This window comes from Dromaius novaehollandiae, chromosome Z (genome assembly GCF_036370855.1).
Source record: "Dromaius novaehollandiae isolate bDroNov1 chromosome Z, bDroNov1.hap1, whole genome shotgun sequence".
NCBI classification, from domain to species: Eukaryota; Metazoa; Chordata; class Aves; order Casuariiformes; family Dromaiidae; genus Dromaius; species Dromaius novaehollandiae.
Genome location: NC_088132.1, coordinates 25,976,274 through 25,989,072, shown reverse-complemented (window position 1 = coordinate 25,989,072; position 12,799 = coordinate 25,976,274). Strand labels below are relative to the sequence as shown.

The window sequence follows — 12,799 nt, the reverse complement described above, 5'->3', positions numbered from 1 at the left end:
CATTTATCCATAGATATAACTATAGCTTAGTCGAGTATGAGCAATTACAATCTCTTCTTCAGTCTGCCTTTCTAATGAGTCTAATGCCCTGCCCGGAAAGGCTGTATTCCAGGTTCATCCTTAATACCTATTCAGTGATCATTTTCTGTTAAGTTTGCCAGTAGAAGTATCTTTGTGATAGAAGCAGCTTGTGAAATGAAGAAGGAAAAAAAGACTAAAAGAATATGAAATGTACCAATAAAAAAACCCCAAAACACCCTTCAACCCCAAATAACCGACAATCAGTAGAGGTGGTGATTTAAATTAACACAGCACAAATAAAAAAAAAAATCTAAAAGCTAAAATGCACCTGCAATAAAAAACAAAACCAGTAAACACATATCACAATGACTGGTTAGCTCTAAGAGCAAAGTCTACAAAAATATAAACATGATGTCCAAACAGGACTGGAAAATGACATATTATTTTCTCTTTTTCTTCCTAATTACAGACTACAGCAGTAGACAGATATTAAGGTAAGTTTGTATGCTTGGATGTGAACACATATCTCCTGTTGGAAATTGGTGGATTTAAACTCACATGACAGGAGAATCACATTCTTTAATTTTTAAGGAAATGTTCAGCCATCCTATGCACATATGTATCACAATGTCACCTCTGCTCATGAAATAGGACACATGCCTATACACATCTAAAATACAGACCCTTTTCAGTTACCTGGCTATGCAGCAAGTAAAAAATTGATGATGGGTTAGTATTATTTAAAATACCATAACAACCAGCCTCTAGACAGTGAGCAGGAGTTTTATGCAAATTAGCTTATTCCTTCAATGAAAACAATTTCCAAGTGATTTATTTTATTCTTGTCAGTAATCTAAAAGTCCATCCTTTGACTTGTTCCACTGTGAAGCCTCTCAAAAATATTATTTTGGAGATAATGAAAAACCACAATATACATTTAATAGCATTTGCCTTCCTGAAATGACTTTATCTTACTGCTCATTTTTGCCCAAGACATAATGTAGGTTCATACTGGGTCAAAATCTGATGCATTTCCAAACATTTCAATAATGGCATAAAGACTTTTTTTTCCCGAGATATATACCCTCCTTTAGCTTGACTGATCCTGAGAATGGATGAAATAGATGTTAAAGGATGACAGCTTGGCTCTCTGCCTGTTTTATGCTTAGGACTTACAAAAAAGGGGGAGGTGGGAAAGCACAGCATTCATGTAAATGAGCCTCCTACGCTACCAGAGGAGTTTTCTGAAAATTCAGATTTCCCTTTACTTTTTGGTAATAGAGAGTTCTGCAGTTGTTTGGTTCTGTAATAAGCTCTGTGGGGTTGCTACAGAAGGAAAAGTGGTCAAGGGGAGGTACTTAAAAAATACCTTGAAGCAGGAAAGCATCATAACAGTGCTCTGTGTTTCTCTATCTTCTGAGTATGGAGAAAGGATCTAAAGGCATTATCTCTATTTTTCACAGGCAAAAAATGTTTTTCTGCTAGTAGATAGGATATTATGTCTTCACTCCCGCACATTTCTACTGTCTCCAAAACCCTATTATATTAGTTAGGTGAATGCCATTATAATAGATTATTGTCCAAAAAAAAAAAAAAAAAAAAAAAAAAAAAAAAAAAAGTGAAGATACAGGCAAATTCTTTTACCTAGCAAGAGAAAGAGCAGGTGCTGGCAACCAAACAGTGCTAAGGAAGGAGAGATTCATCTCTTAAGCACCTCTTCAATCTCCAAGGCTACAATCATACAAATGTAATGGAGATGCATGATGGAGATGTATCCAAGCCAAGATTTAACAAATTGTTTACTTCTCCCCTACAACATATCCCAAACTCTGATACACTAAAAGGAAAAAAGGGTGAAAAGAATAAAAAGTCATTCTATGATACATGAACATGTGCAATGTATAGTTTTAATGAAAGAATTCCACGTTTTTTTAACATGTGAAGTCAGCGTCAAGGACTTTTCTGAATGCATTTCTTCTTAAAAACAATGACAGAAAAAAAGGGAATGAGAAACAGAAAAATAATTTTTTTTTTTTTTTTAAATTTCATCCAGCGTTTAAAAAGATCAAGTTTGGACATACTTTGTAAATGATATTTTAATTTTGCAAATGAATAACTTGGCTGAAATGAAGCAAATGCCAGGCTCTTACAGACAGCTTACATAACTGTCTATGTGAAGTTCCAGCCTGCAGCACTCTTGAGTAGCAGAGCTCTGGATATACACAGTCAAATGAATGGGAGCAGATGCTGAATGTTAGCGTTTAGCTGAATACCAAATGGACTGAGGTCCCACTCCAGCAAATCTAGATGTAACACCAAGTAACAGAAAATTTTACAATGAATACGCTCACATTGTACATTGATCCTTAACTTATTTCATTCTTTTCCTGTTTCTCCCGCTTCCCTTTCTTTCTCATTTCTGACAGCGTACACACTGCAGTTAATTCTGCCCGCAATGAGCAGAAATGGAAAAGCCCAGCACTTTGGAGTATAGAACTGCTCACATCAAAAAAACTTCCAAGTCCTCCTCCTTTCCCTTTCTGGCTTTTTACACTGTCTTCTTTTCGTTTATAATTCCACTTATCTCTTTGTTTCTTTCTTCCATATCACTGTCTTTCTTTCTAAACAGCACAACTTCTATTCAGTTCAGTTATCCAAATTCACCACCCTTTCTACCCTTATTTTCTCCTGCATCTTCTAAAATGCCATGTTGAAATACATATTTCTCTTTTAGTTTTATGATGCAGGTGGTCCAGTCTTTTTCCCAGGAAAATGGAAAATTGCACCCTGTGAAAGGTCTTAGTGCCCTGTTCTTCAAAGCACACCCACTAGAGATAGTAGCAATTACTGATTTAGAACACAGCTTGGTAAACACTCTTTACAAAAATAAATATTGGAAATTTGGCAAGCTCAAATCAGTGATAAATGAAGAAGGGAGTTCCTGCATATGCACCTGAAGCAAAGAGTGCAAGTTCTCTTCCCTCTTATCCTCTGAACTCAAAGCGATAGCCTTACTGAACTCTCCCCTCTTTTGAAAATCATTAGAGTATAAACAACCAATGAGCCATATTGTATCATTAAAGTAAAATGCTCTAGCCACGTCTATAGGGAATTCTATTTCCAAATTAAAGATACAGCTTGGATCAACCACAGCTCTGCAGAGAGATCTCACTCTGTTCGTATAATACACTGTAACATACATTTGCTTGAAATACAGATACATGTGAATAGTTATGAACAGTTACTCCAGGAACCTTTGTGTGGTAATTGTTGCTTTTCAAAACCTCAAAGTAGTAGATACTGACTGCAAAGTTTTGGGGAGGTTTTAAAAAAATTAATTATGAATTAAATTCTGGTGTCACTGAAGACAGTGGTAAATGGCTAGTCATTACTGAATACTTTTGAAGTTTTATCTTTAATATTGCAACAGCTAAACACAACACTGGTAAGGCCTTTATTTTTTTCAGTCAGTTCACAACAAGGAATTTACTTCCATAAACATGGTGTAGAGATGTTTCACAAATTCCAGTAGAAGAAGATGTTGGCATTCTTTAAGCTAAGGAACTATTTGCAGTTTGAGCTATTCTAAATTATGGATGTTAATGAACTATACCGTGCATCTACTGACACTGTTGTTTTAATCTTACTGCTTATTCCTTCTTAAGGACTTGAGAGATAAATATAATCTGAATTTTCCAGAACTGACTATGGTTAAGAAGATGGTATATATTAACAATTGTGATCCTTCAGTAAAGTGCATTCCATTCAATGAATGAAAGCTGTTTTATTTACATGTGGCTTTAGTTCATACTAGGTAATAGTTATGATTTTAGATACATAATTAGCTTATTTGGAACACACAGGTTTTCAAACAAGGAATTTTAGTAAAAATGTTGCTACTTTTGACTTTTTCAATATTTAGCAATGCTAATTTTAAATACAAATCTCTGACTATTCTAATCGATATGTCTCAAAGATTGCTGGTGCAATACTACTTATCTGCATCTATCTTTTGATGTCTGTTATAGCTTTCTCTGCATTAAAAGAACAGTGAAGCTGATATTTCTCATAACACTTTTCCATACGTATTGGTATAGGGAGAAGGGATTATGTCATAAAAGAAATCTGCTATCCTGACCAGTAATAATTGGTACTTCTATAATTTTATAAATGTACTGACACAAACCAATGACAATTTGAGTATTAATTCCTAACCATACTAAAATAAATTCTGCCTGATGCCCCTGGAACTTTCTGCAGAAAAGCTCCTCTTCTCTACAAAGCTATGACCACGGAAGGGCACTGTGCCTTATCTAATAACGTCGCTTCTCCAGTGCCATTCCTGCTCTGTACCACTAGACTGTGCTGCATTTGTTCATATTTGTGCTCCTACTACACTTGAATATCTAGCTGCGGTTCCTGTGCATGGTCTGTCCTCTCTTTTACTTCAGTCCAATTAAATACTAAATATGGTTCATTGTCTAACTATTGTACAAAATCCCCCAAACAACCCGCAGTGAAGTCAGCGATGCTTTTCATGGCCAGTTTGCTGCTTCATTCTTCTTCCAAACAGACAAATACGATAAGAAACAATAGAGCACCTGTTCCACTACATAGTCAGGACCTGAACTATAACATTTATTTTCATTTTTCCCTCTTGTTTTGAAAAGCAAAATCAGCACTGTTATGCTGAAACACTAAAGTGACCAGGGAAAACAAATGCTTGCAGGGCGGCATGAAATTTTCTAAAAAGTAATCCTCTGGCAGGTTCTCAGATTAAGACATTAATTGAAAGCAGTTCATCATCACTTAATAAAACCAGACACAGTTTTAGGAAAGAGAAGATGACAGAAGTAAATGTCTCTTAGCAACATTTTTTTCCTAAATATTGTCCTTAATTTTTTAACTCAGTGTCTTTACAGTTCCCATATAGTAAGTTCATCACTCGTTACGCTATCGTTTTTCAAGAAAGATTTTCATTTCCAAAAAGATCCTTTGGAAAATAGTTTGCTCCACAATTTTCACTCTGCCAGCTGACAAACAGGGACACACCACTGGCTCCGGGACTGGTTCATAGCTCTGAATCCTCCTTAGAGCATAAGCAAACACCAGAGTCATTAATATCAAAAAGTTCTCAATTATTCTAACGCAAGTTCTAACTGTCAGTTTACACTAAGCAAACTAAACTCCCCGAATTATCAAATCAGATGAAGCCTCTCACACTTTATTTCCTGTTGTAGTGGGAATGGTGATTTAAGGGTTGCTTATTTATAAACAGACTTGTCTTCACTTTTTGCACTTGAAGTTTATTTTAGGAGAACCATAATTTCATCTGAGATCAACAACAACCTGCTCCAAAACATAATATGCTACTCTCCTGACAGCTCATTATTTTGACAGTACGCTGAACTGTAATTTAACAACTTCTTCTTCTTTGTCTTCTTTTGATCTAGTTTTTTCCCCATGAACACATTCACTGAAAAAATTCGTAATACATATTACTCATAAGAATAACGACATTTTTAGTCTACAGAATTGCTTTAGAGAGTGGAAAAATTAAATGCAATGAGAATGCATGTCTTGTTTGGAAACATTACTCTGAAGAATAAAGTTCACTTTTAGCTCCTGCGGATTAATGAAGCAGAGAAGAGAATCTTAAACAGAATAATTTCTATATGAGCTAGTTCAGGAAACCTTTAACTGGCCATGGATAACTAAAAGGGAGCAGTTAACTGTGAGACCACCTCAAGAATATGTATAAGCAGACAGATATTCTGTCAGAATGTATTTAAGACAGGTTTTGTGGCATTTGTCTAAATTACTCTTACAACTGTACTGCCTTTTAGCCATACTAAAACGTTCACTACCTCATGTAGCATATTCCTGCCTAAATATAGTATGAATGCAAGCATTTTCTGCAGGAAAGGTTGATCTGCCCATTACATACCAGCAGGAATGTGGCAATCAGAATAAGTGTTATCAGCATAATTAAACAAAGTAATTTATTGATAATTAGCAGAAGAGCAATATTTTAGAAGGTTTTTTATATGTCAGCATTAGCTGAGGGGAAAAACAAACGAACAAAACCCAAAACAGGTCGTGTATTTATCCACCTCTCTTTGCAGCAAGCATGAATTTCCAGGCAAGCGAGCAGCTATATTCCATCTCCAAAGAGGATGAGGCAATCAGGAGTGGTAGGCAATTTTGTTGAAACTTTAGGGTAACAAGCTTTGTTAACAAAGCATGCTTCTTAGGACTTTGATTCCCTCTAAGCCTTTATAATCGTTCGTATTTCTTACAATCCCAAATCACCGGGTTTCACAGGGACACAGAGCAAACAGTCTGAAATCTGGTTTGCCTTATTCATGCGAGTAGTCCCATCGAATCTAACTGAATCACTCGCATAAACAAGGCCCACGATAGCAGGATAATTCTTTCAAAATGAGTTCATCTGACAAGCTAGCACAATTACTTGACGTTTACTCTTTAATGAGTATGTGGTTTTAAATGTCCATGATTCAGATCTAGATAAAAGCATGATTTTTTAAAATTTATTAAGTCTTTGCACAGCAATAAAAGCACCGACTTTCCTTAAAAATTGTTGAGATGCATCGTAATTGCCAATTCATCAAAATAATTCATCATTAACAGCATAATAACCACATTTATGTCAAACTGAATTAGCCTATATACTTGCATTGGAGGCAGAAACAGCTGTCATTCTGTTTGCATAAATTTCCAGCAGAATGTGTCTGGCAAAGTTAAGCATGAGCATTTCTGCTTTATAAAAAATAGTTCCAAGACAGCAAAAATACTGAGGGCCAAACTTCTCCTCAACCTTTCTCACAGGGCCACTCAAATGAGTCAGCATTGTTCAATCAAATAAGGACCAGACCACGATACTTCTATTCTCTTATCAATCCTGTACAAATACGAGAGTTAAAGGTGCTTATGAAAAAAATACCATGAAAAAACAGGAAAATAGCACAATCCAAAATGCACCTTCTGTCTTCCACCTTCAATGACACTGTGTGATGTCTTAGCCTCAAAGCAGCGCTACAGACTTTTTGCCCAGACTGCACACAGAATTGGAAGGAACAACATTGAACTTTATAAACACGAAGCACAAGGAACAACATTTTGACATCTATAGTTTGTCTATGAAAGTCATTATGGAAAGCCCCAACTGTGCTAAATGCTCAAAGCTGTTAAAATTAGTCTTTGGAGAAACTGATTTTAAATTCAAATGGATCAGGTTCTTTAAAACTTATGCTTCAGTTGAAGTTGATTAAACAGGTTTATTACTAAACTCAACAGTAAGTGATTTAGGACAGGATCTTAAAAGTGCAAAACAATGCATAAATACTGATGCATTGCTATTATCTCATGATTCTGTAGTGATGCATGAGAATTTTCTTTTTGCAAAGTTTCCTTTCATTGGCTTTTTATGTGTTCCTTTTGTCCAATGTAACTACACCAAGTTATTTACACAACTATTATATTTAGCTTGATTTACCATAGATGCCGTTATAACACCTGTGGTTTCCCTCATTAACAGCTTAATAGGTAGGGTCATGGGTTGAAAGGGCAGCATATGGGCTACGAAAGGGCTGGTTAACATAACCTATTATACTGGTGCACTGGTAAAGCTCATTTCTATTCATCTGATGATTAGTTCAATCAATATTTATTCCTGTGTGCTTCTTTTGTCTTTAGCTACAAAGCACACATTCTTCAATTTCATAGCACAGACCTTGTTTTTTGTGAATTCACTGCTTTATTTGAGAGGAAAGAAAATGATTTCTTGGATAGCTTGGGATACATGCCCTCTTTTAATTTTGTTTTCCTGCATCAGGTAACCAGTGTGCGTACTACAGCAAATTCTAGTTCCTGGAACAAACAGTGCTACTGTAGATACACTTCATCCATACATTTCTTAATGGGTAGCTGTCAGTGTCATGTGCTGCAGTACCAATGATAACACCCGAAAGACACTTTCCACTAGTTAGTGCAAGAACCATGTTTTAACTAGGAATTCTGACGTCCAGTTTACTCAGAATATGTATTTGCTGTCCCTGCCATCTTTTTTGCCCAGAATACATTTTTTAATCACAAAACACAGATTAATTACTGTCTCTTAATGCAATCAAGAGAGTATCATTGAACAAGTAAATAATACCAATTTATGAGGATCACTTATCAATATATTTATATATAAAAGACCAGTAGCAGGTGTGAAATATTTTCCATACCATGAATGCATGCCATTTTTTTCTTTTTTTTTGTTTAAATTAACTACCATAATATAGGCCATCGAACTTTTATCTGCCAAAAATAATTTGACCGTTAAAAAGTAGAAAGAAAAAATCGTTTCCAAGGAAAAAGATGAAAAGATGTTAAAACAGATAATTCTATACTGATGCTTTTTCATTATGTACTTCTCCCTCCCACACCCCACAAAACTGTGGCATGGAACAACAATAAATGCAAGATACTCTATGGAATGTAAATACAATGCAATTCAGAGTAAAGGATCGCAGAAGTACAAGTAAGCTCTCACACTTCAGGCTGGATTTTGCTCATTCTAAATAAAATGCTATCACTCCATGCTGTAATACACATTTGTATTTTCTATTATATAATACAGTAATAGTTTGTTACTGACTCACTTTCTAAGCATTTACTTATAGCTATAAGCTTAAAATTGGTGCAACCAGCAAAGGCCCAACACTAGAAACTTACTTGAGCTCTATCTTATGTCAAGGAGCCTCAGTGAAGTCAGATGACTTTATTCAGGTAAGTAGTCGTTGGATGCTAGAATAACTTAGGAAACAAACTTCATTCACTTTAATGAATGTATAAAAGTTACCTGCATTCATCTGTTAAATTCAGAAGATGTTACTTACTTCTTAGCTATCCAGACTATCTGTATACATTAATCAAAAACTGTCTCAGAAATACTGCACATAGGACAGTGTGAATCAAATCTTAATTGTTTACAAATATTTCAGTGACACTGAGAAAACAGAATAATTACGTAACATTATGCAACACGTATCACTGCTCAGTCCTGACACTAATAAAAGAGTAAACCACACAGCGAAAGCTGAACAAACAACCCAGCTTCAGAGTTCTGAGGGGTTCCTTTTCTTCGAAAGATAAAAGACACACCTGATTTGTAAAATCCCCAGCTGAAAGCTCTAATATTACTTTCCCAATAAAAAGGGGTGCTCTGTATGACCGTTAAAGACATTTTCACAGCTCGAGTAATTGTGATTGCAAACTTGTCTTTTGTGTATATAGGGAGCAAGTGCCCAGAGTAAAATTTGTAGAGTTGACACAGTTTTTAGCCACTTGTTAATTTTTTGAGTCTCAACCACATTATATGCGAGATTCACTAATTCTTTGAACTGCTGTGATTTTACAGAAGAGTTTAACAGAAGTTAAACTACACAAGATAAAACCCATAAGTTCTATTTTCTTTTTAGTTAACTGGCACATTGATTTTAGTGCATTTTAAAAATATATTTATAAGTCTTAAAAAAAAGTTAACTACATCATCTATGTTCTGAAAACTGGCCAGGATTTTGGCACGAGAGGGAAGGCTGGAAAAAAGAAGGACTCTATTGAACCTTTATTGTCAATGCCATGCATGTCAGGCAAAAAAATCACCAACTTTTAAGACTTTTGCTCTCTGTTCAGAGGCAAAGACGTGGACCTGCTCTGACGGTGCGCACTCCAAAAGTGCAAATATTCAACCTGCTGTAACGGGACATTGTTCAGCTATAAATCAGTGTGGCTGAGTATCCTCAAAGGGATTTAAAGTAAGATTCTGAGCACAAGGAATTATTATTTCGGGTATCACATTACCAATGACTACAGTGTTTTTACGTAACGGCTGAGGTGTGCCCCAAAGCTAGCTGTGCTCCCGTGGGATGGGATGTCGCCAGACCCCGGGTCTGCCCCACACTTTGGGTGCAGCAGGTGGTAACCGAGGCTGGGCGTTTTTGGGAGGCTCTTTGGACCCAGCTCCGACGTGGGGCAGGGGACGCGACCACAGCAGCCCCTGTGCATCCCATGCACACTGGGCTGAGCGCAGCGACCGCAGCGTGGAAAGACCACGGCTCGTCTGGGAAAGTTTGGGAATGGATTTGTTCCTATATTAGAGCCTCTTTCTCCCAAACCAGCTGCGAGTGTAACGCAGCCGCTCCTGAGCCTGCTGCAAGAAGGCTCCTACCTGTCGCAGAGCATTAATTCGCGGAAAAGCCGGAAAGTCTATTAATTCTGATAGGCGTCCGTTTCCTTTATTAGCGAGCTCGCAAAAGCAACGCAGGGACATTCTCTTAACGCAGCACTTCCTCGCGGGCTCGCAGGGGCGTCGAGCGCTGCTGTCGCCTCGGCCTCCACCCGGCGCGACACCCCGTCCCGGCACCCTCTCGCACGACGCCCTTCCTGCGAGGACACGAGCCCCCCCGCCGCTCCCCCAGCCCTGCGCCCCGCGCCCTCCCCCCGCACCCTGCGCCCCGAGCCGGGACCCCTCGGGCTGCGCCAGGAGCAGCGCGGCGGGACGGCGGGGCTCCCCCGCCGCCTTCCCCCCGGGGCCGGGGGCAGGCGCAGCCCCGCGGCCCGAAGGGGACCCCGAGCGCCGGCTGCGAGGGCGACGGCGCAGCAAGGGGCGGCTTTACGGGACCGGGAGTTTTCCCTGCGTTTCTTGTCCTGCTTGCAAAGAGAAATAACCCTTTAGCGAGTTCTCGCCGGGTGCCCCGAGGCGCGCACCCCGTGCGTCTCCTGGGGAGGGAGGGAGCGGGGAGGAGGGTTTTTCCTTCTCCCGTGCGAAGGTCTAAGTTACAACTCCCCCCGGTAAAACCACGCGCACGCAAGCAGGCGATGCGCTAGCTCCGCGGACACACGCCGCTAAGGGAGCTGCCACCCCGCAAGAGGAAAGCCCGGCTAAAAGTTGCGTCCGGCGTGCGCGCCCCATCCACCGCAACAAGCCGGAGACCCGAGACATCTGCGCGCGATGTCGCCGTCAGCCCCTAGCGCGCTCCGCTCCTCGTACCGATGCCCAGCCTCGCCCCCAGCCCCGCGCCCCGGGGGAAGCCCGGGCTTCGCCCCCTCTCCGCGCCCGGGGTGAGGCAGGCAACCGGGCGCGGCGACCGCGGAGGGGGTCGGCGTGGGGGCGGACGAGGCCGGCGGGACGAGCGCCCCGGGCCTGGGGCGGGGGGACGGCCGCGGGGATGCTCCGTGCCCGGAGGGGGCACCCCCGCTCGCGGGCGCGCACAACCGCGGGGATCCCGGAGGGGCGGCTCCGGCTGCCCCCCGAGGTGGCTGCGCGGGGAGCTGGGTAGGAGTCCTCGGCGGCAGCCGGGGGAGAGGAGGAGACCAGAGAAAAGTCCGGAAAACAACTTTTTTTGGGGGGGTGAGGGGCACTAGCAGCGCCCGGGGCCCAGAGGGAAGCCGGTCCCGCGGTGCGGGCCACCTGCCGCGGGCGAGCGCGCCCCGTCCGCGCCCCGCGGAAGACTTTTTTTTTTGGGGGGGGGTCACGGCAAAAGCACTGCCTGTCACCTCCTCCCTCGCTCGCTGCGGCCCACGGCCACGCCGGGCTCCCCCCACCGCTCGGCGGCCGACCAGCCGTCGGGGCGCCCCCGAGCCCCCCTGTGCCCAGACCCCGGGGCACTCGGGGCTGCCCCCGCCGGTGCCCTGAGCCCCTCGCGGGGTGGCGGTGAGGGGGGGACACGCCACGCGTCCACGCCGCGGGCGGCCGCGACCCGCCAACTTTCTCCGCCGGAGGCGCCCCCAGGAAACCTCTGTCCCGGCCGCCCCTTCTCCGCCGCTTTCGCCCCGAGAAGAGCCGCCCCCCCGCGCCCCGGCCCCCGCTCCGCCCTTACCTCGCATGGTGTTGGCGACTCCCCGCTGCGCGCAGTCATGAAGCTGGGAGCCCGGGCGCCCTAGCACAGAAATCCCGTCTCAGCACGCGCGGAGGCGGCAGCCGGAGCGGGTCTGCTCCGCCGGCGACACCATCCCTCCGCGGGCGGCGGCGCGGAGCGGCTCCGCGGCTGCCCTGCGCCGGGCGCGCTGCGGCCGCCCCGCCGCCACCGCCGGCGCCGCGAGGGCTCGGGGGGTCCCGCGGGCAGCGGCGGCGGCTCCTCAGGCGCGAAGAAGGGGAGGGAGGGGGCGAGGAGCCGCGTGGAAAAAGGCAACAACGCCGTTAAGAAAGCAGGCGCGGAAAGCAGCGCGGGGAGGGCAGCGCGGCCGGCAGAGCATGTGCGCTTTCACATGACATCTGCGCCCGGCGGCAGCTCCCCGGCGCGGGCTTCCACCGCGCAGCGACAGCGACGCGCGGAGCGGCAGAGAGACCCGGCGAGAAAGCGGCAAAGCGGCTTATAGCGGGGGCGGGCGGCGCCCCGGACCGGCTCCGCCCGCTGTCAGCGCCGCCGCCAATCGCCGGCGCCGCCCCCGCCGCCACCGGCACCGGCACCGGCACCGGCACCGGCCCGGCCCGGCCCGGCCTGGCCCCGCCGCCGCGCCCGCGGGCCGCTCCGCGCGGCTTTGGGGCTCCGCCGCGGCACCGGCGGAGGCTGCGCTGGTGCTGGCTGCGGGGCGCTGGAGCTTGGGGAGAGGGGGAAGAGGCGCAGGAACCCCCTCACGGCCGGGGAGGAAGGTTAAACCCCCACCCCGGGCATGGATTTCTCTCGCACACCCTTCTCCGGCAGGAATGGAAGTTTGGCGGTGAGTCGTCTGCTCACGACAGAGGGATTTTGGAGGTCCGAAGCGGCGT

The 12,799-nt window shown here is 43.9% G+C and overlaps 1 protein-coding gene across 1 annotated transcript in view; it reads right to left on the bottom strand.

Moving 5' to 3' along the window:
- Positions 1–12,314, bottom strand: part of LOC112983254 (nuclear receptor ROR-beta) — a 144,189-nt gene extending 131,875 nt beyond the window's left edge. Inside the window, exon 1 of the mRNA XM_026100245.2 lies at positions 11,910–12,314. Coding sequence (XP_025956030.1) covers positions 11,910–11,916 — 7 coding nt within the window. The 5' untranslated portion in view covers positions 11,917–12,314. The remainder of the gene's footprint in view (positions 1–11,909) is intronic.
- Positions 12,315–12,799: the final 485 nt, after the last annotated feature.